Source organism: Onthophagus taurus, chromosome 10 (genome assembly GCF_036711975.1).
Source record: "Onthophagus taurus isolate NC chromosome 10, IU_Otau_3.0, whole genome shotgun sequence".
In the NCBI taxonomy this organism is placed as follows: Eukaryota; Metazoa; Arthropoda; class Insecta; order Coleoptera; family Scarabaeidae; genus Onthophagus; species Onthophagus taurus.
Genome location: NC_091975.1, coordinates 6635585 through 6659631, shown reverse-complemented (window position 1 = coordinate 6659631; position 24047 = coordinate 6635585). Strand labels below are relative to the sequence as shown.

The window sequence follows — 24047 nt, the reverse complement described above, 5'->3', positions numbered from 1 at the left end:
TAAAGCAAATTTAATACAGATTTTGTATGCCACAAGTAAAGTTTTCATAAACCCGGAAATTATATTTTTTTATTCCCAACTCTGTTTCATTAGTTGTAATAGATTAAAAAAAAGTTTAAACAATTGTATCTCAAGAACAAATTGAGATATCAAACTGAAATAATTAACATTTTAAAGCATATTTAGTACAGATTTAGTGTGACATAAATAATTTCTTAGTTTCTATAAACGTGGAAGTTATGATTTTTTAATTCCAACTCTGTATCGTTAATTATAGTGGATTCAAAAAAAAGTTTAAAAAATCGTATCTCAAGAACAAATTGAGATATCAAAGTGAAATAATTAACATTCTAAAGCAAATTTTATACAGATTTTGTGTGCCATAAATAATTTCTTAGTTTTCATAAACCCGGAAGTTATGATTTTTTAATCCCAACCCTGTATCATTAATTGATTGATTTAAAAAAATAAAAGTTTAAAAAATCGTATTTCAAAAACAAATTGAGATATCAAGCTGAAATGGTTAACATTTTAAAGCAAATTTAATAGAGATTTGATATGACATAAATAATTTCTTAGTTTCTATAAACACCGTTGTTATGATTTTTAATCCGAGTCTATAAATTTAACTATTAGATTTTAAGAACAAAAACTTAAACAATCGTATCTCAAAAACGATTCGAGATATCATAGTGAAATTAAATGCATATTAAAGCAAATTTAATACAGATTTGGTGTGCCATAAGTAGTTTCTTAGTTTCCATAAACCCGGAAGTTATGACTTTTTAATCACAATTCTGTATCATTAATTGTGATTGATTCAAAAAAAAGTTTAAAAAATCGTATCTCAAGAATAAATTGAGATATCAACCTGAAATAGTTAACATTTTAAAGCAAATTTAGTACAGATTTAGTGTAACATAAATAATTTCTTAGTTTCGATAAACACGGAAGTTATGTTTTTTTAATCCCAACTCTGTATCATTAATTATAGTGGATTCAAAAAAAAGTTTAAAAAATCGTATCTCAAAAACAAATTGAGATATCAAGCTGAAATAACTAAGATTTTAAAGCAAAGTTTATGCAGATTTGGTGTGCCATAAATAATTTCTTAGTTTCCATAAACCCGGAAGTTATGATTTTCTAATCCCAACCCTGTATCATTAATTGATTGATTCAAAAAAATAAAAGTTTAAAAAATCGTATCTCAAGAGTAAATTGAGATATCAAGTTGAAATAACTAACATTTTATGGTGTACTAGTTTTGTTTCGGTTTTATTTTGTTCATGATTATAATTTCAAAATGATCTTTTTTAATAGTAAGAAATGGTGGAGGCGCCGTATAACTCCTTTTAAAAACGTTAAAATAAATTCAAATTCAATTATAAACTTGTCCCCAATAGCTATTTAACAAACCGCGAAAGCCTATCTTAAACTTTAATAACTCGATTCGAACTGAAAACTAATTAGCTCTGAATTCGCGTCTTTAGGGCGTGTTTATAAATGCCGAAGTAGAAAATAAAGAAACAAAAAAAGTGGTTTCGATAAAGGGATAGGAAATAGTTTCCGAAGGCCGGAAATGTAATTAAGTTGTTACCAACCAAGTTGCACGTTTAATGAAAGGAATTGTTCCGAATCGGACAGGGCGTTTAATTAGGGGGAGAGACGCCACCGTTTTAATTCGTTATTTGATTTCGATAAATACACCCGGGAAGTTCTAATTTAATCGCGGTGTCGACCTCGCGTCGGGCTTTGATGGTATTAAAACCGACCCAGATTTATGACCAAAGCACTATTTCACTTTAATTTAGCAATTAATGCATGTCCTAAACATACATCAGATGATGTGTGTTTATAATAAATTTAAAAAAAGTTATTTGTGTTGTATAAAAGGACAAGAGGTACTAAAATGTATTAACAGAAAGGAAATGGGATCTTCAGAACGTGTCTGTGTCATCGATCAATGGTACGTGCCTCTTGAAACCTACAGGAACGTGTAAATAAGTTCATCCGGATCGCGGGGGAGTACCCCGGAGCCAGAGCAAACGTTCGGATGCAGATGGAATTTCTTATTCCTGTTAGAATTGGATATCAAACTCGACGGCTGTATTCAAAGTTTTTTTATTTCCATTCTTTGTATTGCTCAACCAAGTTAATTTCAAAATAATTATCTATTTTTTTTTTTACACAAGGTCGAATTGAGTTTTCTTCATAATTAACCGCCTCGTAATTCCCATACTTAACTACGACAATACGTGTCATTTGAGCGGAACATGTTTGCACTTGATGTTATCAACGGTTACAAGGAACGTTTGCGAAATTTTCGGGTCGAATACGAGGAAAATGGAATATTTCACAATTTTGTCGGCGTTGTGTAAATTTATTTGTCCTCTCTTTTTTTTCTGTACACATAACGTAATTAAATCACGCACTTGAGGGGTTTTCCTTCTCCTTTTTATTCCTCCAGTCTTCGTCATGGAAATTCTTTATTTTTCATCGTATTTGCATAGGAACAATCATACCGGGTGCTTGACTAACAAGCCGTGAAAAGCGAAACTTTACGCGTGTTGAACTTGAAACCGGAGAGGAAAACGGAATAAATTTGCACGTAAAATAGATTTATTTGTAAATTTATCAATTTTTATAAAGAATATTCTACAATTTTTTTTTTACTTAAATAAATTTTCTTTGGTTTTTTTAATATTAGTATAAAGGGCAGTTTTCTTATAAAAGTTTGAATAAATAATAACTAAGGATTGCAAGTAAGGATTGGTAAAACATTATCTAACTACGCATCTATTTTGTGTGTTGAGTTTACTTAATAAAACGTAAAATTACTTTGAAGTGATGGAAATGATGGCATGCTTAGTAGTGAGATGATCGTTTAATTTGATCAGCGCACGGATCTCTTGTCTACAATTTTTAAAGGCAATGAAACTATGTTGTAGAATGCAGGATCTGCAAAACAATATCAGATAAATAACATGCTCTATTAAACGAAAGAAAATACACCGCGATAACATAACTATGCGAAGAAATCAACCAGTTTTTTATGGTTTTCTTTTATACAAAGCTAGAAAACAAAAAGGATTAATTCTAAAACATCTAAATTAATTAAAATTGTTAGTTATCACAAACTACTTCATAAAAAACCAACCCTTACTATACAAAAAAAGAAATCAAATTTGACTTTTTAAATTTGGTTTTAATCCAAATGAACCGTTTAATTAAAATTAACCTGTTGAAGATGTATCATGCGGCGAATCTGTTACTGAATTATCTCGATCCGACTGGTTATTTGGTGGTGATGTGGTCGTTGAAGAAGATGGTCGATCATACAAATAACTTGTCCCATAACTATGATAATCCCTCGGTCTATAAGCACTCCTATAAACACTAAAAAAAATTTAAATTAATTAAAACCAACATAAAAAATATAAAAATAGGGTGTTTCACTTCCAGGCCAAGTATCTCTGGAACTTAGCTCTGTTAGGATACTTTTTGGCAAATCATTAGTTGCCACTTTGCCAAAAAACTGATTGTTTTCTTCCTTGCAAATATAATACATTTTCGCTTATTCTATGTTTTTGTAGTTTGCCTAATAATATTGAATGGTTCACCGAATCGAAGGCTTTGGTTAGGTCGCAGAATGCAATTTGAGTGAACTTTTGTTGATCAAAACCGTGGATTATAGGTTCTATTACACTGAGTAGGGCAGTTATTGCAGACCTTTGTTTTTTGTACCCATATTGACAGATTGTAAGAAATTTGTTATCGTTGATATAATCTAAAATTTGTTTTTTATTTAAATCAATTGTCATTGATAATAAAAAAACGGTCTGTACCACCCTAGATACCATGTTCTATGACCACGCTTTATAATATTTTCCACTAAATGATAAGTAAGGTTGTGTATATTCTACGAAGTTGTCACTGATTGTCACTTTAAAGACGAAGCCACTAATCTCTCGTCACTTGGCTAATATCTACGTTTTGAAATTAAAACTCGTGAGCAATATATTAAGATAACATAATTAAGTGCTATAATTAAAATTTGAATATTGTTTAAAAATCAGAATTACTGGAAGAATCTGAGTCTTCCGCTAGTTGGATGATGACAGGAGGTAAATCAGTTATTAATGAATTTCCCATTAATGACCAAGAGCTTTTTTCCAAGTCTCCTTGACACGACAGATCTTTTTCTCCGAGCTGGACTGAACATGTTTATTGTAATAAGTTTTTAAGAACGCCCAACATAGTTCAATGGGATTATATTGGCAATTGTATGGACGAAGGCGAAGAACAGTATGGCCATGGTCTCTTATTAATTTGTCAATTTCAACGGATTTTTCAATTTGAGGCTTGTAATAGCGGATTATTTCCCATAACGATGTTTTATTTAAGGTTGGTTCAAACTGTATATTATGTTCAGTTAACCATTTTTTCATATCATTTTTTTTGTGCAGAAACTTGGAGCTTTCTCGATTTGTTTTGAATGATATGGAGCACAAAGTAAGGCAGAGAGTTAGCTCACCGGGAAAATGATAGGCCATTCTCTATCTCTTATTATCACATCATAATACCGATATTTTCTCTGTGTCATCTTGATAGAAATCCTTAGTAGATGGCGTACATGTCGTTAGTAATATTACAGAAAGCTGTTGACTTTGTTTAAGCGGTTTTGACATTTTATGTATGTCACATGTCACACAGTCCTTTTGCGTTTATTGTCTTATTTTTGCGTTGTATTTTTTACGAATAATTTTCGAGAATAATTATTGTAAAAATTTTTTGCATTGTGTGTGGATGTAGCGAAGATGAAGTTGGAAAATTATTTTGTTTTCCCAAGAATAAGAACAGGTTAGCATTTTAATTATATTAATTTTTAATTTCAATAGTATTCAAATTAAGTATTCAAATTTTTGATAACACCGTGTCACTTAGGGTAAGAAGCAGTTGGTGTTTGATAACCAACAGTTATTTGTTATAATGCTTTTTTGTTATATGTACTTTATCAATTGAAACCCACAGACAAAAACGGCCAACCCAACCCAACCTGTGAGGGTCGCACTCGATTGCATTGCTATTTATTGGTCTATTAAGCTGTAACTATTTTGGCTTATGCAAGCTAAATATAGCTTAATAGATCCACAAAAAGCACATTAGATCAAAAATATTTCTGTATTCAAATTTTAAATTAAATAAAAGATTTGAATTTGGCGCCAATTGCATTTTTGCTTCTCACTGCCATCTACATAAGTGTTACATGATGAGTGAGAGAGACCGGTATATATTGGATCTCGCTTTCACAATGGAGTTGGCCGTCTGGTAGTAGTCTGTGATATGGAGCATTATCCATTACTACCGCACACTTCACACCCAAATTATTTAATGCTGGAAGTAATTGATTTTTCACCCATTCCATAAAAATAATTGACGTCATATTTTTATGATAATCTCTGTGCTCCGTGTTGTCACTGAGCAAGAGATCGCAATTTGGCAAAAACCCTGACGAAGTGCCTGCGTGCAAGATTGTAAATCTTTTTCCTTCGCCTTCTGCTCTTTGCGGAATACCGAATCTTTCATTTTCATTTACCCATTGATAAACTTGGGTGCCATTTTCGTAAATGCAAGTTTCGTCAAGAAAAACAAAAGTATACTCTCCGGATTCTAGGTATTGCAAGTATGTCTTTAAAAATGTAATTCTTTTTGAAACTATATGTGGTTGTTCAATTAACACTTTTCTATTGCTAATCATTTTATATCTATATCCCATAGATTTTATAATTTTATGTAATTTTGATCTACCATTAGTAAAATCACATTCATTTCTTGCAAAAATTAAGTAAATCATTAAGATTAAAATACTGTTTCTTTTCATGCAATTTTTGTATTTGTCTTCCTAACTCTTCTTTAATAAAATATAAATTATTATCCGTTTTGTAGTTCATTTTACAACGCCCTTGTGTTTTTGGTTTTTTTGCACTTTGATATTTTTTGTAGGTTTCAATAATTTTAAAAACCGTCGTGCTGTGAACCTAATACAATTATGTTGAATACAAATTTAATTTTAAAACTCAAGTGCAATACACATACATCAAAAATACGTGAAGCTTTATCACATATATATTTTAAATTCGTATTTGGTGTCTCCGTCTGTACTTCTTCACAATACCTAATTATAGAGTTTTTTTCGCGTTTAGACAGTTGACATCCCGTTCCACCCTTTCTTAACATTTTTATGGTAGATTTAGCAGCAAAAAAATTATATGAAAATTGTTTTTTAATCAATCTTAACAAATTTGATAGACAGTGGTGGCACACAATTAAAGTAAAAGTCACGACATGCGCTTTTACTTTCAATACCAACTTGACGACACTTTGACAATTGATTTAAATAAAAAACAGATTATATATAGAAGGTCATCTCCCCACTATTTTTTGGTACATTGAGCGCTCCCAAGGGGATTGTGAGGGAACTAATTAGGTTAAAGCGCGAAATTTAAATATAGGTATTTCTATACTGGTTTATACCAATACTTTATTTTGAAGAGGTCAAGTACATTTTACAAATAAATGCAAAAAAATATGAATTTATAGTTTTTCCAAGATAAAATTCATAATTTTAAATATAATATATGTATATTGCTCTCATTTAAGAGCGCCAATTTATCTATCGGATAAACTTATGAAGAGGTGGTAAACGTGGCCCTAACTTATTTAAACACTTAACTAAAGGATATAAAACACTAAGCCAAAGGAAAGTAAGAAAGAATATACACTGGGTTATCAACAGTTATCACACCAAACGATAAAACAAAAATGTGACGTTTGCTGTCACCTTTGAGTTTGACGGGTTTGACGTGACATATACATTTTTCTATGGTTACAAGCGCTTTGTTTGTGTAGATAATGCAGATTGCTACAAATTCAGTCTACAACGACATCCAATGGATTGTGAGGGTACTAAAACCTGGGTCTACATTTTTATAGTAGTGAGATTGCACACCATGGTTGTCACTGATTGTCACTTTAAAGACGAAGCCACTAATCTCTCGTCACTTGGCTAATATCTACGTTTTGAAATTAAAACTCGTGAGCAATATATTAAGATAACATAATTAAGTGCTATAATTAAAATTTGAATATTGTTTAAAAATCAGAATTACTGGAAGAATCTGAGTCTTCCGCTAGTTGGATGATGACAGGAGGTAAATCAGTTATTAATGAATTTCCCATTAATGACCAAGAGCTTTTTGCCAAGTCTCCTTGACACGACAGATCTTTTTCTCCGAGCTGGACTGAACATGTTTATTGTAATAAGTTTTTAAGAACGCCCAACATAGTTCAATGGGATTATATTGGCAATTTTATGGAGGAAGGCGAAGAACAGTATGGCCATGGTCTCTTATTAATTTGTCAATTTCAAAGGATTTTTCAATTTGAGGCTTGTAATAACGGATTATTTCCCATAACGATTTTTTATTTAAGGTTGGTTCAAACTGTATATTATGTTCAGTTAACCATTTTTTCATATCATTTTTTTTGTTGTGCAGAAACTTGGAGCTTTCTCGATTTGTTTTGAATGATATGGAGCACAAAGTAAGGCAGAGAGTTAGCTCACCGGGAAAATGATAGGCCATTCTCTATCTCTTATTATCACATCATAATACCGATATTTTCTCTTTGTCATCTTGATAGAAATCCTTAGTAGATGGCGTACATATCGTTAGTAATATTACAGAAAGCTGTTGACACTTTGTTTAAGCGGTTTTGACATTTTATGTATGTCACATGTCACACAGTCCTTTTGCGTTGTTTTGCGTTTATTGTCTTCTTTGTGCTTATTATCTATTTTTGCGTTGTATTTTTTACGAATAATTTTCGAGAATAATTATTGTAAAAATGTTTTGCATTGTGTGTGGATGTAGCGAAGATGAAGTTGGAAAATTATTTTATTTTCCCAAGAATAAGAACAGGTTAGCATTTTAATTATATTAATTTTTAATTTCAATAGTATTCAAATTAAGTATTCAAATTTTTGATAACACCGTGTCACTTAGGGTAAGAAGCAGTTGGTGTTTGATAACCAACAGTTATTTGTTATAATGCTTTTTTGTTATATGTACTTTATCAATTGAAACCCACAGACAAAAAAGGCCAACCCAACCCAACCTGTGAGGGTCGCACTCGATTGCATTGCTATTTATTGGTCTATTAAGCTGTAACTATTTTGGCTTATGCAAGCTAAATATAGCTTAATAGATCCACAAAAAGCACATTAGATCAAAAATATTTCTGTATTCAAATTTTAAATTAAATAAAAGATTTGAATTTGGCGCCAATTGCATTTTTGCTTCTCACTGCCATCTACATAAGTGTTACATGATGAGTGAGAGAGACCGGTATATATTGGATCTCGCTTTCACAATGGAGTTGGCCGTCTGGTAGTAGTCTGTGATATGGAGCATTATCCATTACTACCGCACACTTCACACCCAAATTATTTAATGCTGGAAGTAATTGATTTTTCACCCATTCCATAAAAATAATTGATGTCATATTTTTATGATAATCTCTGTGCTCCGTGTTGTCACTGAGCAAGAGATCGCAATTTGGCAAAAACCCTGACGAAGTGCCTGCGTGCAAGATTGTAAATCTTTTTCTTTCGCCTTCTGCTCTTTGCGGAATACCGAATCTTTCATTTTCATTTACCCATTGATAAACTTGGGTGTCATTTTCGTAAATCCAAGTTTCGCCAAGAAAAACAAAAGTATGCTCTCCGGATTCTAGGTATTGCAAGTATGTCTTTAAAAATGTAATTCTTTTTGAAACTATATGTGGTTCAATTAACACTTTTCTATTGCTAATCTTTTTATATCTATATCCCATAGATTTTATGTAATTTTGATCTACCATTAGTAAAATCACATTCATTTCTTGCAAAATTAAGTAAATCATTAAGATTAAAATACTGTTTCTTTTCATGCAATTTTTATATTTGTCTTCCTAACTCTTCTTTAATAAAATATAAATTATTATCCGTTTTGTAGTTCATTTTACAACGCCCTTGTGTTTTTGGTTTTTTTACAGTTTGATATTTTTTGTAGGTTTGAATAATTTTAAAAACCGTCGTGTTGTGAACCTAATACAGTTATGTTGAATATAAATTTAATTTTAAAACTCAAGTGCAATACACATACATCAAAAATACGTGAAGCTTTATCACATACAGGGTGTCTCAGCGAGACCGGTCATTAGACGTTTCTGGGGTTCTGGAAAAACAAAAAATTTGAGAATGCAGACTTAAGTATTATCAATTACGTTCTCTTCATCTAAAATATTTTCATATTTCTAGCACTTCCGCTTACACCGGAAGTCGCCACCAACTTTATCTTTTAAATGGAACACCCTGTATATTTTTACATATTTGGATTTGTCTGTTTTCAAGGTTTATAAATAACTTTACTTTTTGCAATTTGATTCGGTCGTTCTCGAGTTATTCGAATTTTTCTAGAAAAATCTACTCCAGCAGACATTTGTTCAAAAAATCAGAAAACACTCAATTTTTGGGATATCAATTTAGGATTAAGAACATGCTTAAGCAACGTGATGGAGTATGTTTTGGTGCCGAGAACTGCGGTCTAGAACGTTTGATCACTTTACTATGGCGAGTTAACTTCAAAATTTGGAAGTACCATAACTTCATTTTTTTAAATGGCACCCCCCATATTTTATTACTTAGTCGTCTTCGGTGTCTCATTCTACATCTTTTATATCCCATATGTCCTATACCTAACATTAATAGTTTGGGAGATAATTAAGGTTTTTTGAAAAATGCACACATATCATATGGATATTTAGCCTAGTGTGCCATGAAAAACAAGCCTTCTCAATGAGTTCTTGTCAGAAACTCACTTGTTTACGTCACTTGATGCATGTGAGCTAATAATTATCTTATGTTATGTCCCTTAATATTAGTACTGAAACGAGTTAAAATCGATAACAATAACGAAAGTAATATTTACACAAATCAAGAAATTCTTAATTTATTTTTTTTGCATGAAAAGCGCGACAAAGTTCGTAGTATGATTCCCAGATCTTCTTTGGAAGCTCAAATTGAGGTGTTGGGACTGGGCTCGAAATAAGCCAAGGTATTCACCTCTTCCGTTGCATTATCTACTACATTTTTTGGTCAGTTTAACACGTGATTAATTCGTCCAAAATGCAAAAAATTTGCTTCTATTCCTCTAAATTTACCTTTTGTCATCGGAGATAAATGTGGATAATTTTCATTAAACATTCTGCAAGTTCTACTAAAAACTTTGTCGCATTTTTCGTGCACAAAAAATAAATTATGGATTTCTTCATTTGTATAAACATTATTTACGTTATTAATATCCATTTTAACTGGTTTTAGACTCACAAGCATCAAACAACCCAAATTAGACTTTGACGTTTACCAATAAGTCATTAAACATTTGTTTTCCATGGCACACTAGGTTAATATCCATATAATATGTGAGCATTTTTCAAAAAACCCTAATTATTTCTCAAACTATTAATGTTAGGCATAGGACATATACAATATAAATGATGTAAAATGAGACGCCGAAGACGACTAAGTAATAAAATATGGGGGGTGCCATTTAAAAAAATGAAGTTATGGTGCTTCCAAATTTCGAAAAGTTAACGTATCATAGTAAAGTGACCAAACGATCTAGACAGCCGTTCTCGGCACCAAAACATACTCTATCATGTTGTTTAAGTATGTTCTGAATCCTAAATTGATATCTCAAAAATTGAGTGTTTTCTGATTTTTTGAACAAATGTCCGCTGGAGCAAATTTTTTTAGAATAATTCGAATAACTCGAGAATTGCTAGTTCAAATTGCAAAAAGTAAAGTTATTTATAAACCTTCAAAACAGACAAATCCAAATATGTAAAAATATACAGGGTGTATTTTTTGTTTGGCCAGAACCCCAGAAACGTCTAATGACCGGTCTCGCTGAGACACCCTGTATATATTTTAAATTCGTATTTGGTGTCTCCGTCTGTACTTCTTCACAATACCTAATTATAGAGTTTTTTTCGCGTTTAGACAGTTGACATCCCGTTCCACCCTTTCTTAACATTTTTATGGTAGATTTAGCAGCAAAAAAATTATATGAAAATTGTTTTTTAATCAATCTTAACAAATTTGATAGACAGTGGTGGCACACAATTAAAGTAAAAGTCACGACATGCGCTTTTACTTTCAATACCAACTTGACGACACTTTGACAATTGATTTAAATAAAAAACAGATTATACACTTTCAAATATTTTTGATAAGGTTGGTAAAATGGATATTGGTCTATAGTTATTGCATCTATCTTCGCCAGCTTGAGTTCTTTCGGAAAAACTCCCTCCTCTAGACATTTGTTTATGACAAAACATGTTTGTTAATAATTGGTTTAAATTCTTTTATTAGCTTTGTGGACAATTCGTATATATCTTTGGCTTAGACTCTTTATTGTTCGAGTCGATGCCTACTAAGCGCTAGCATAGCCTCTCTGCTATCAGTGCAGATTACAACGTTTCTGTTACCTTTTTTTCACATCAGCTGCTATATTTCGGACTGTAGCAACATATTTATTTTTGTTACGTACTTTAACAACAACTTCTTACAAAACTAAGATATCTCAAACCATTCCAGAGTTACTTGGCCTGAAATTTTAAGTAAAACACCCTGTATGTTAGGTTTTGCACTCGACCTATTCAAATAATAGTTGATTTGAATAATCACACGTGATTGTTCGTTATTTTTCATATACCGGATATTTTAGTGTGACATTTTCGTGTATTCCGGTGTGAACAAACGCGTAATTAAGGCCGTGTTCATGGTTCCGTGAAAATCATAAAATGAAACGCGACGTGAGTCAATGTGGAGCTTCGAGGAGAGGAAATTGCATTTAAATATGAGCACGCTTTTTTTGTTATTCAAAAAAAAAGGGTAATAAAAATAAACAAAAAATTAATCTAATTAGGCGAATTTTTTGTGCACTTCTATTGTTAATCATTTAATTAGCACAGAAAGCGCGGTTAATTGGGTTGCAAAAATCTCTCTTTCAAAAGAAAAAATAAAGCAGATTCGTTCTCGGTTAAAATTTTTTCTACCTCTGACTTGGATTTTATCTCGGAGCATTGAATCGACTTTAAATTTTAAATTAAAAAGAAAATTGTTTAGTTAAAAATTAAAATACATTTAAATCAACTTGTACGAACATAAAATTGAACTTACTTAATCGCATTAAAGTCGTATAAGGAAAGGTTTTTCCGACCCAACAATAACAAGATTTTCAAGCTCTAGGGGACGTAATAATAAGAATCGATACGCCGCAAAGAGTTTTTCCCTTCGATTTCTATTGTCCGCGCGGTTCGAACTCGAGGGATGGACTTTCCCCCCTTGAGTCCAAGTGGCGATATCAACAATTTACACGGGTTCGCCTAACATAGTCCACAATCCGATTATGAGGTCCCGAAGTTAGTTGCGCTGCTCCTTCGGTCATCTCAAAGCGTTGGGAGTTGGTGTAGGAGGAGGTTTGAGGGGTCTTCCTTCGGATTATAACCGGGAAATGTAATAAGTCCTTAACGGCCCGGTTGGTCGTAAAAGTTTAACAACGTTGGACTTACTAAGATTTATGTCCAGATGGTTTTTGGTTAATAATTTTTTAGAGAACTTGATTACATTTCGTTTGCTAAAAATTTTGATTACCACCACTCAATTTCTTTTTAAGACAAGTTTAAAATTCTTGTTATAATTAAATTGTAGTAAGCTAAGTATTTATGATGATTTAGTGAAGAAGTAAAAATGAAGCCATATATCATTGTAAAAAAGGAACTTTTAGCTTTAATTTAAGATATAGATCATATCTTTATAATTAAAAATAAGTTCAGAACGATTTTTTTAGGATAACGTTTGGTTTTATGAATTTATATTTATGAATTCTTCATCTATATCTCCAAATATTTTTTATAAATCAAAATGAGTTAGGTATCGTTTTAAAAAGGAAAGTTTTAACTTTAATTTAAAACATAAATCATTTCTTTGCGCTTAGAAACAAGTCCAGAATGATTTTTTTAAAGTTTACGTTCTGTTTATTTGCATTTATTAAAAATATAAAAATGTAGTCTTCCAATTCGTACGCTTTTAATAATTTTTAATAAAAACTAATATGTTGTATTACATTTTAAAAAGGACACTTTTACCTATAATTTAGGATACACACATGTCTTCATATTCAGAAATAAGGACAGAATGATTTTTTTAACTTTACATTATCTTTTTTAAATTAAACGTTCTGTAATTTATGGATTTTTATCTCATATCATAATAGCTGACTATAAACTGATTATGGATTATGGTTTTTTGCATAATTATGAATAATTCTTATTCACAATGTTGCTTTCCTTCAATTTCAGTTTTTGAATTGTAAGCAACTTTCACAAATAACTACCAAATATTTAGGATTTTGGGATTTATGGCTTCATATCTAGCAAATAGTACTAATTAATCTTGAATTGGTTATAAATTATATCTTTTTGCTTCAGTATTAATCGATTTTATGCATAAACCTGTTCTCCATCGATTTTGGTTCTTGAGTTAGATCCAATTTTAACTATAAATCGTCAATTTTTAACATTTTATGATTTATGGCTTTGTATCTAACATATAATAGTAGCTAACTATAAACTGATTATGGATTCTGATTTTTTGCTTTATTATGAATAATTTTAGTGTATAAAGTTATTCTCCTTCGATTTTAGTTTTTGAATTATAACTACTTTTGGTAACCAAAACGTGAATTTTTAACATTTTCAGATCTATGGCTTTATATTTAGCTAATGGTAACAACTAAAATTAAATTTGTTATGGATTATGGTCTTCTGCAAAATTATGAATAATTTTTATTCGCAATATTGCTTTCCTTCAATTTCAGTTTTTGAATTGTAAGCAACTTTAACAAACAACTACCAAATATTTAGGATTTTGCGATTTATGGCTTCATATCTAGGAAATAGTACTAATTAAACTTGAATTGGTTATAAATTATATCTTTTTGCTTCAGTATGAATCGATTTTATGCATAAACCTGTTCTCCATCGATTTTGGTTCTTGAGTTAGATCCAATTTTAACTATAAATCGTCAATTTTTGACATTTTATGATTTATGGCTTTGTATCTAACATATAATAGTAGCTAACTATAAACTGATTATGGATTCTGATTTTTTGCTTTATTGTGAATAATTTTAGTGTATAAAGTTATTCTCCTTTGATTTTAGTTTTTGAATTATAACTACTTTTGATAACCAAAACGTGAATTTTTAACATTTTTATGTCTATAGCTTTATATTTAGCTAATGGTAACAACTAAAATTGAATTTGTTATGGATTATGGTCTTTTGCATAATTTTGAATAATTTTTATTCACAATATTGCTTTCCTTCAATTTCAGTTTTTGAATTGTAAGCAACTTTAACAAACTACTACCAAATATTTAGGATTTATGGCTTCATATCTAGCAAATAGTACTAATTAATCTTGAATTGGTTATAGATTATATCTTTTTGCTTCAGTATGAATCGATTTTATGCATAAACCTGTTCTCCATCGATTTTGGTTCTTGAGTTAGATCCAATTTTAACTATAAATCGTCAATTTTTGACATTCTATGATTTATGGCTTTGTATCTAACATATAATAGTAGCTAACTATAAACAGATTATGGATTCTGATTTTTTGCTTCATTATGAATAACTTTAGTGTATAAAGTTATTCTCCTTCGATTTTAGTTTTTGAATTATAACTACTTTTGGTGATCAAAACGTGAATTTTTAACATTTTCAGGTCTATGGCTTTATATTTAGCTAATGGTAACAACTAAAATTAAATTTGTTATGGATTATGGTCTTTTGCATTATTATGAATAATTTTTATTCACAATATTGCTTTCCTTCAATTTCAGTTTTTGAATTGTAAGCAACTTTAACAAACAACTACCAAATATTTAGGATTTTGGGATTTATGACTTCATATCTAGCAAATAGTACGAATTAATCTTGAACTGGTTATAGATTATATCTTTTTGCTTCAGCATGAATCGATTTTATGCATAAACCTGTTCTCCATCGATTTTGGTTCTTGTGTTAGATCCAATTTTAACTAAAAATCGTCAATTTTTGACATTTTATGATTTATGGCTTTGTATCTAACATATAATAGTAGCTAACTATAAACTGATTATGGATTATGATTTTTTGCTTTATTATGAATAATTTTAGTGTATAAAGTTATTCTCCATCGATTTTAGTTTTTGAATTATAATTACTTTTGGTGATCAAAACGTGAATTTTTAACATTTTTAGGTCTATGGCTTTATATTTAGCTAATGGTAACAACTAAAATTAAATTTGTTATGGATTATGGTCTTTTGCATAATTATGAATAATTTTTATTCACAATGTTGCTTTCCTTCAATTTCAGTTTTTGAATTGTAAGCAACTTTAACAAATAACTACCAAATATTTAGCATTTTGGGATTTATGGCTTCATATCTAGCAAATAGTACTAATTAATCTTGACTTGGTTATAAATTATATCTTTTTGCTTCAGTATGAATCGATTTTATGCATAAACCTGTTCTCCATCGATTTTGGTTCTTGAATTAGATCCAATTTTAACTATAAATCGTCAATTTTTGCCTTTTTATGATTTATGGCTGTGTATTTAACATATAATAGTAGCTAACTATAAACTGATTATGGATTATGATTTTTTGCTTTATTATGAATAATTTTAGTGTATAAAGTTATTCTCCTTCGATTTTAGTTTTTGAATTATAACTACTTTTGATAACCAAAACGTGAATTTTTAACATTTTTAGGTCTATGGCTATATATTTAGCTAATGGTAACAACTAAAATTGAATTTGTTATGGATTATGGTCTTTTGCATAATTATGAATAATTTTTATTCGCAATATTGCTTTCCTTCAATTTCAGTTTTTGAATTGTAAGCAACTTTAACAAACAACTACCAAATATTTAGGATTTTGGGATTTATGGCTTCATATCTAGTAAATAGTGCTAATTCATCTTGAATTGGTTATAAATTATATCTTTTTGCTTCAGTATGAATCGATTTTATGCATAAACCTGTTCTCCATCGATTTTGGTTCTTGAATTAGATCCAATTTTAACTACAAATCGTCAAATTTTGAGATTTTATGATTTATGGCTTTGTATCTAACATATAATAGTAGCTAACTATAAACTGATTATGGATTCTGATTTTTTGCTTTATTATGAATAATTTTAGTGTATAAAGTTATTCTCCTTCGATTTTAGTTTTTGAATTATAACTACTTTTGGTAACCAAAACGTGAGTTTTTAACATTTTTAGGTCTATGGCTTTATATTTAGCTAATGGTAACAACTAAAACTGAATTTGTTATGGATTATGGTCTTTTGCATAATTATGAATAATTTTTATTCACAATATTGCTTTCCTTCAATTTCAGTTTTTGAATTGTAAGCAACTTTAACAAACAACTACCAAATATTTAGGATTTATGGCTTCATATCTAGCAAATAGTACTAATTAATCTTGAATTGGTTATAAATTATATCTTTTTGCTTCAGTATGAATCGATTTTATGCATAAATCTGTTCTCCATCGATTTTGGTTCTTGAATTAGATCCAATTTTAACTAAAAATCGTCAATTTTTGACATTTTATGATTTATGGCTTTGTATCTAACATATAATAGTAGCTAACTATAAACTGATTATGGATTTTGATTTTTTGCTTTATTATGAATAATTTTAGTGTATAAAGTTATTCTCCATCGATTTTAGTTTTTAAATTATAACTACTTTTGATAACCAAAACGTGAATTTTTATCATTTTTAGATCTATGGCTTTATATTTAGCTAATGGTAACAACTAAAATTGAATTTGTTATGGATTATGGTCTTTTACATTATTACGAATAATTTTTATTCACAATGTTGCTTTCCTTCAATTTCAGTTTTTGAATTGTAAGCAACTTTAACAAACAACTACCAAATATTTAGGATTTTGGGATTTATGGCTTCATATCTAGCAAATAGTACTAATTAATCTTGAATTGGTTATAGATTATATCTTTTTGCTTCAGTTTGAATCGATTTTATGCATAAACCTGTTCTCCATCGATTTTGGTTCTTGAGTTAGATCCAATTTTAACTATAAATCGTCAATTTTTAACATTTTATGATTTATGGCTTTGTATCTAACATATAATAGTAGCTAACTACAAACTGATTATGGATTATGATTTTTTGTTTTATTATGAATAATTTTAGTGTATAAAGTTATTCTCCTTCGATTTTAGTTTTTGAATTATAACTACTTTTGATAACCAAAACGTGAATTTTTAACATTTTTAGGTCTATGGCTATATATTTAGCTAATGGTAACAACTAAAATTGAATTTGTTATGGATTATGGTCTTTTGCATAATTATGAATAATTTTTATTCGCAATATTGCTTTCCTTCAATTTCAGTTTTTGAATTGTAAGCAACTTTAACAAACAACTACCAAATATTTAGGATTTTGGGATTTATGGCTTCATATCTAGTAAATAGTGCTAATTCATCTTGAATTGGTTATAAATTATATCTTTTTGCTTCAGTATGAATCGATTTTATGCATAAACCTGTTCTCCATCGATTTTGGTTCTTGAATTAGATCCAATTTTAACTACAAATCGTCAAATTTTGAGATTTTATGATTTATGGCTTTGTATCTAACATATAATAGTAGCTAACTATAAACTGATTATGGATTCTGATTTTTTGCTTTATTATGAATAATTTTAGTGTATAAAGTTATTCTCCTTCGATTTTAGTTTTTGAATTATAACTACTTTTGGTAACCAAAACGTGAGTTTTTAACATTTTTAGGTCTATGGCTTTATATTTAGCTAATGGTAACAACTAAAACTGAATTTGTTATGGATTATGGTCTTTTGCATAATTATGAATAATTTTTATTCACAATATTGCTTTCCTTCAATTTCAGTTTTTGAATTGTAAGCAACTTTAACAAACAACTACCAAATATTTAGGATTTATGGCTTCATATCTAGCAAATAGTACTAATTAATCTTGAATTGGTTATAAATTATATCTTTTTGCTTCAGTATGAATCGATTTTATGCATAAATCTGTTCTCCATCGATTTTGGTTCTTGAATTAGATCCAATTTTAACTAAAAATCGTCAATTTTTGACATTTTATGATTTATGGCTTTGTATCTAACATATAATAGTAGCTAACTATAAACTGATTATGGATTTTGATTTTTTGCTTTATTATGAATAATTTTAGTGTATAAAGTTATTCTCCATCGATTTTAGTTTTTAAATTATAACTACTTTTGATAACCAAAACGTGAATTTTTATCATTTTTAGATCTATGGCTTTATATTTAGCTAATGGTAACAACTAAAATTGAATTTGTTATGGATTATGGTCTTTTACATTATTACGAATAATTTTTATTCACAATGTTGCTTTCCTTCAATTTCAGTTTTTGAATTGTAAGCAACTTTAACAAACAACTACCAAATATTTAGGATTTTGGGATTTATGGCTTCATATCTAGCAAATAGTACTAATTAATCTTGAATTGGTTATAGATTATATCTTTTTGCTTCAGTTTGAATCGATTTTATGCATAAACCTGTTCTCCATCGATTTTGGTTCTTGAGTTAGATCCAATTTTAACTATAAATCGTCAATTTTTAACATTTTATGATTTATGGCTTTGTATCTAACATATAATAGTAGCTAACTACAAACTGATTATGGATTATGATTTTTTGTTTTATTATGAATAATTTTAGTGTATAAAGTTATTCTCCTTCGATTTTAGTTTTTGAATTATAACTACTTTTGATAACCAAAACGTGAATTTTTAACATTTTTAGGTCTATGGCTATATATTTAGCTAATGGTAACAACTAAAATTGAATTTGTTATGGATTATGGTCTTTTGCATAATTATGATTAATTTTTATTCGCAATATTGCTTTCCTTCAATTTCAGTTTTTGAATTGTAAGCAACTTTAACAAACAACTACCAAATATTTAGGATTTTGGGATTTATGGCTTCATATCTAGCAAATAGTACTAATTAATCTTGAATTGGTTATAAATTATATCTTTTTGCTTCAGTATGACTCGATTCTACACATAAACCTGTTCTCCATCGATTTTGATTCTTGAGTTAGATCCAATTTTAACTACAAATCGTCAAATTTTGAGATTTTATGATTTATGGCTTTGTATCTAACATATAATAGTAGCTAACTATAAATTGATTATGGATTATGATTTTTTGCTTTGTTATGAAAAATTTTAGTGTATAAAGTTATTCTCCGTCGATTTTAATTTTTGAATTATAACTACTTTTGGTGATCAAAACGTGAATTTTTAACATTTTTATGTCTACGGCTTTATATTTAGCTAATGGTAACAACTAAAATTGAATTTGTTATGGATTATGGTCTTTTGCATAATTATGAATAATTTTTATTCACAATGTTGCTTTCCTTCAATTTCAGTTTTTGAATTGTAAGCAACTTTAACAAACAACTACCAAATATTTAGGATTTTGGGATTTATGGCTTCATATCTTGGAAATAGTACTAATTAATTTTGAACTGGTTATAGATTATTTCTTTTTGGTTCAGTATGAATCGATTTTATGCATAAACCTGTTCTCCATCGATTTTGGTTCTTCAGTTAGATCCAATTTTAACTACAAATCGTCAAATTTTGAGATTTTGTGATTTATGGCTTTGTATCTAACATATAATAATACCTAACTATAAACTGATTATGGATTCTGATTTTTTGCTTTATTATGAATAATTTTAGTGTATAAAGTTATTCTCCTTCGATTTTAGTTTCTGAATTATAACTACTTTTGGTAAAAAAAAACGTGAATTTTTAACATTTTTAGGTCTATGGCTTTATATTTAGCTAATGGTAACAAATAAAATTGAATTTGTTATGGATTATGGTCTTTTGCATAATTATGAATAATTTTTATTCACAATATTGCTTTCCTTCAATTTCAGTTTTTGAATTGTAAGCAACTTTAACAAACAACTACCAAATATTTATTATTTTGGGATTTATGGCTTCATATCTAGGAAATAGTACTAATTAATCTTGAATTGGTTATAGATTATATCTTTTTGCTTCAGTATGAATCGATTTTATGCATAAACCTGTTCTCCATCGATTTTGGTTCTTGAGTTAGATCCAATTTTAACTATAAATCGTCAATTTTTGACATTTTATGATTTATGGCTTTGTATCTAACATATAATAGTACCTAACTATAAACTGATTATGCATTATGATTTTTTGCTTTATTATGAATAATTTTAGTGTATAAAGTTATTCTCCTTCGATTTTAGTTTTTGAATTGTAACTACTTTTGATAACCAAAACGTGAATTTTTAACATTTTTAGGTCTACGGCTTTATATTTAGCTAATGGTAACGACTAAAATTGAATTTGTTATGGATTATGGTCTTTTGCATTATTATGAATAATTTTTATTCACAATGTTGCTTTCTTTCAATTTCAGTTTTTGAATTGTAAGCAACTTTAACAAATAACTACCAAATATTTAGGTTTTGGGACTTATGGCTTCATATCTAGCAAATAGTACTAATTAATCTTGAATTGGTTATAGATTATATCTTTTTGCTTCATTATGAATCGATTTTATGCATAAACCTGATCCCCACCGATTTTGGTTCTTGAGTTAGATCCAATTTTAACAACAAATCGTCAAATTTTGAGATTTTGGATTTTATGGCTTTGTATTTAACAAATACTAATACTTAACTATAGAAATGGTTATGGATTATGTTTTTTGCTTTATAATAAACAATTTTTATGTATTAAATTGTTCTCCTTCGATTTGGAGTTTTAGTTAATGGTCAATTTTTGAGATTATGGTTGTTATGGCTTTATATCTAGCAAAGTCAACCGATTTTTTAAAGCAATATTTTTTAAATAATCTCCATTTCTCTTTTAATTTTGTATATGTAGGTTTTGGTATTTCGAACTCGATTAAATTCCGCCCAAAAACATTAAGAACGCGCTATACACACAAAACCTATCTTGTTATCTCAACATATTCCGGGTTATATCGTACGAGATAATCCAGGTTAATGACGTTATTACGTTGAATAGTGTCGCAATATAGGATCTTAAAGGATTTAGGATCCACACCTTCCCCCTTAAAGTCCGTGTCGGTTTAATTAAGATGTTCCTAAATAACATTAAATAACTAAACCAAGGAAAAGAACTCACCCCGGATCCCTGTATCTATCTCTATCATCTCTTCCATAACCCCATGAACTAGCATAAACACCAAATCGTCCACCTTCCGGTCTATTATAATAATAACCTCTTCCAGAAGTATCAAAACCGGAAGTTCCACGATAAGTTTCATCATAAGGCCGATATCTATCATAACCGCCACCACTTCTATCGTAACTATTACGATCATAACCATTTCGATCGTAATTGCTTCTATCATAACCGCGATAATCATAACCTATATTGTCGTAACCAATTCCTCGATCATAAGATCTATCATAACCTCGATCATAAGAACGGTCGTAATTGTTTCTATTATCTCTAGAATAATATCTGGTATCTCTTGGCTCATAACGATCTCTTTCATACAAATCCCTTCCCGTAGAATAACCGGAACTATATCCTGAATACGATGATGGTCTTCTATAACCATCACGGTCATAATAATCGTAATAATCATTCGGATCGTAATTTCGATCGTAAATGTCGTATCGGTCGTCGTATCGACTCCGGGTCGTTTCATACGGATCTTGATATCGGTTATAGTAATCCTTTCTGGGAGAGTTAAGCGAAGAGGTTCGATAATAATCGGAACGTCCGTCCTCGCCACATCGAGAACAACGTTTTCCGATTGAAGTTTCTTGGTGATAATCACGAGCTTCTGGTGATTCTTCCGGCTTTAACACCCTTGTCGTCGTCGTCGCATCTCTTTGATTATCGATCGGTTGTTGGTGGTGTTGATTTGGTTGTTGTTGACGGTTTGAATAGTATTTGTTATCTCTCGCGACACGAGATGATGATGATGGGTCGGTGTTTAATGTTAAAACGTCCGATAATGTTGCCGAATAAGTTTGGTGAAGGAATATTAAGGAAAGGATTACGTGATTCTGGAATAGAAACAAAATAATAAAAATTTTAGTAAATATAATAAATAAATTTTTCATAGAAAATATATGTATATAAAGTAGCAAAGTTAGAATTTCTATGACATGGTCGTTTGAAGAAGCGGATGGATTTCGACACTATCCGAACGGAAACAAAGAAGTTGTAATCTGATTATCGGAAAATCAACATCCGAAACGTTTTGAAAAAAAATTATTCAAGGCTTTTTAAAATTAAATACCCTCACCGATTTATAAATCATGTTATCACAAATTTTCACATAAACACTTTTCACTAAACAAGTAATTTATATTAACGATCTTTTTTGGGGGGGTTTAAGTAAAATGAGACTCCGTGAGTCACTGAACGCGTTCATCATTCCAACGTCGGTTTTATATGGTATTTACGCCCAACTCTTTCCATCGTAACCTTGGTGGGTTTTGTTTTAATAAAAAATCGGGTGGGGGGCAATTTTGGCACGAACAGGGCCCCCATTGTACAACAATTTGTGCCGCTACCTGCTGACCGAACCACATTCCACATCGCGAGGTAAAGACAAAAAAGATCTCCTGATGACCTCGTCCATAAAAAAAATTTTCCAACAGGGTCAAACACATTTTCAATTTAAATTTGGACCTCGTTATACATCACTTGATTACTTCTGTAAAATCTCTCTAAAAATATAAGACTTCTCAGAATAGACAGGATCAAACTATTGAAAATTGTTTGGTGCCTGTCCATTTTTATCACAGAACACTGATAACAGCTACCACAAGCATAGAAGCTTAAAGTTTAACTGGTTTTTATTTTATATAGAATTTAAGTCTAACCAGTTTCGGCCCTTGTCCATCTTCAGAGACTCTTATCCATTAATCTTATCCATTTTACAAATAAGTTACTTAATATTCCTTTTTGTTTTGTTAAAAAAGATCACTTATCATAGTCGAAATCAGATTATTAGTTACTAATTTACAAAATTAAAGTTTAAAAAGTTGTAAAATGAAATTAAGCACGAAGTGTTACAAGTTTACAGGTTAAAATTTAAGAACGCTCTTTTTTAACAAAAGAAATATTAAGAAACTTGGGAAAATTGAAGAATCATCATGTGGCTTAAAAATCGACGAAATTACCCAAAAAACACGTTAAAAATGAAAAGAAAGTGCGGAAAACTAACTAACACTAGATTAACTTCAGTTATAAATCTTCTATTATATGATAACTAACTTCAGGTTTAAAATGTCAACCTCAATTTTGACATATTTGTAATCTTCATTAAAAATCCTTTAAAATGAGTACAAACACGACATATTTATCTTCAATATTAATGAAGTTATGGTCAACTTCCGGTTAAGAATGTCAACGTCAATTTTGACATATTTGTAATCGTCGTGAAAAATCCTTTAAAATGAGTCCAAACATGATACGTTTAATTCCAATATTAAACTTCCGGTTTGTGTTTATAAAATGTCTTAATATTTGTCATAAAAACAAAAATACAATAAAAAAATATCAAAAATTAAGGTTGGTATTAATATTTAAAGATTAAATTGCTATCTTCATTGTGGCTAACTTTGGGTTTAATGGTTTTTATTTTATCTTTTATGTTTTTTGAGATAAATAGAATAAAGAATACATCATGAAAGAACACCATGAAGTTGTCCATTTCTCTATTATATGATAACTAACTTCAGGTTTAAAATGTCAACCTCAGTTTTGACATATTTGTAAT

At 29.7% G+C, this 24047-nt stretch overlaps 1 protein-coding gene and 2 long non-coding RNA genes across 3 annotated transcripts; 2 read left to right on the top strand and 1 right to left on the bottom strand.

The window, feature by feature from the left end:
- Window positions 1–2601: 2601 nt before the first annotated feature.
- LOC111422985 (rac guanine nucleotide exchange factor JJ) lies at window positions 2602–22750 on the bottom strand. Its single transcript, XM_071199567.1, has 4 exons — window positions 22566–22750; window positions 21428–22323; window positions 3239–3396; window positions 2602–2958 (listed from the first exon to the last, which is right to left on the bottom strand). Exons 1-4 carry the CDS (start codon window positions 22578–22580, stop codon window positions 2894–2896), a joined length of 1134 nt encoding a protein of 377 aa, XP_071055668.1. The 5' UTR covers window positions 22581–22750; the 3' UTR covers window positions 2602–2893.
- Window positions 4382–5220, top strand: LOC139431598 (uncharacterized). Its single transcript, XR_011641691.1, has 2 exons — window positions 4382–4860; window positions 5032–5220. It is a non-coding gene; the product is annotated as an uncharacterized lncRNA (long non-coding RNA).
- Window positions 7246–7979, top strand: LOC139431597 (uncharacterized). Its single transcript, XR_011641690.1, has 2 exons — window positions 7246–7491; window positions 7557–7979. It is a non-coding gene; the product is annotated as an uncharacterized lncRNA (long non-coding RNA).
- Window positions 22751–24047: the final 1297 nt, after the last annotated feature.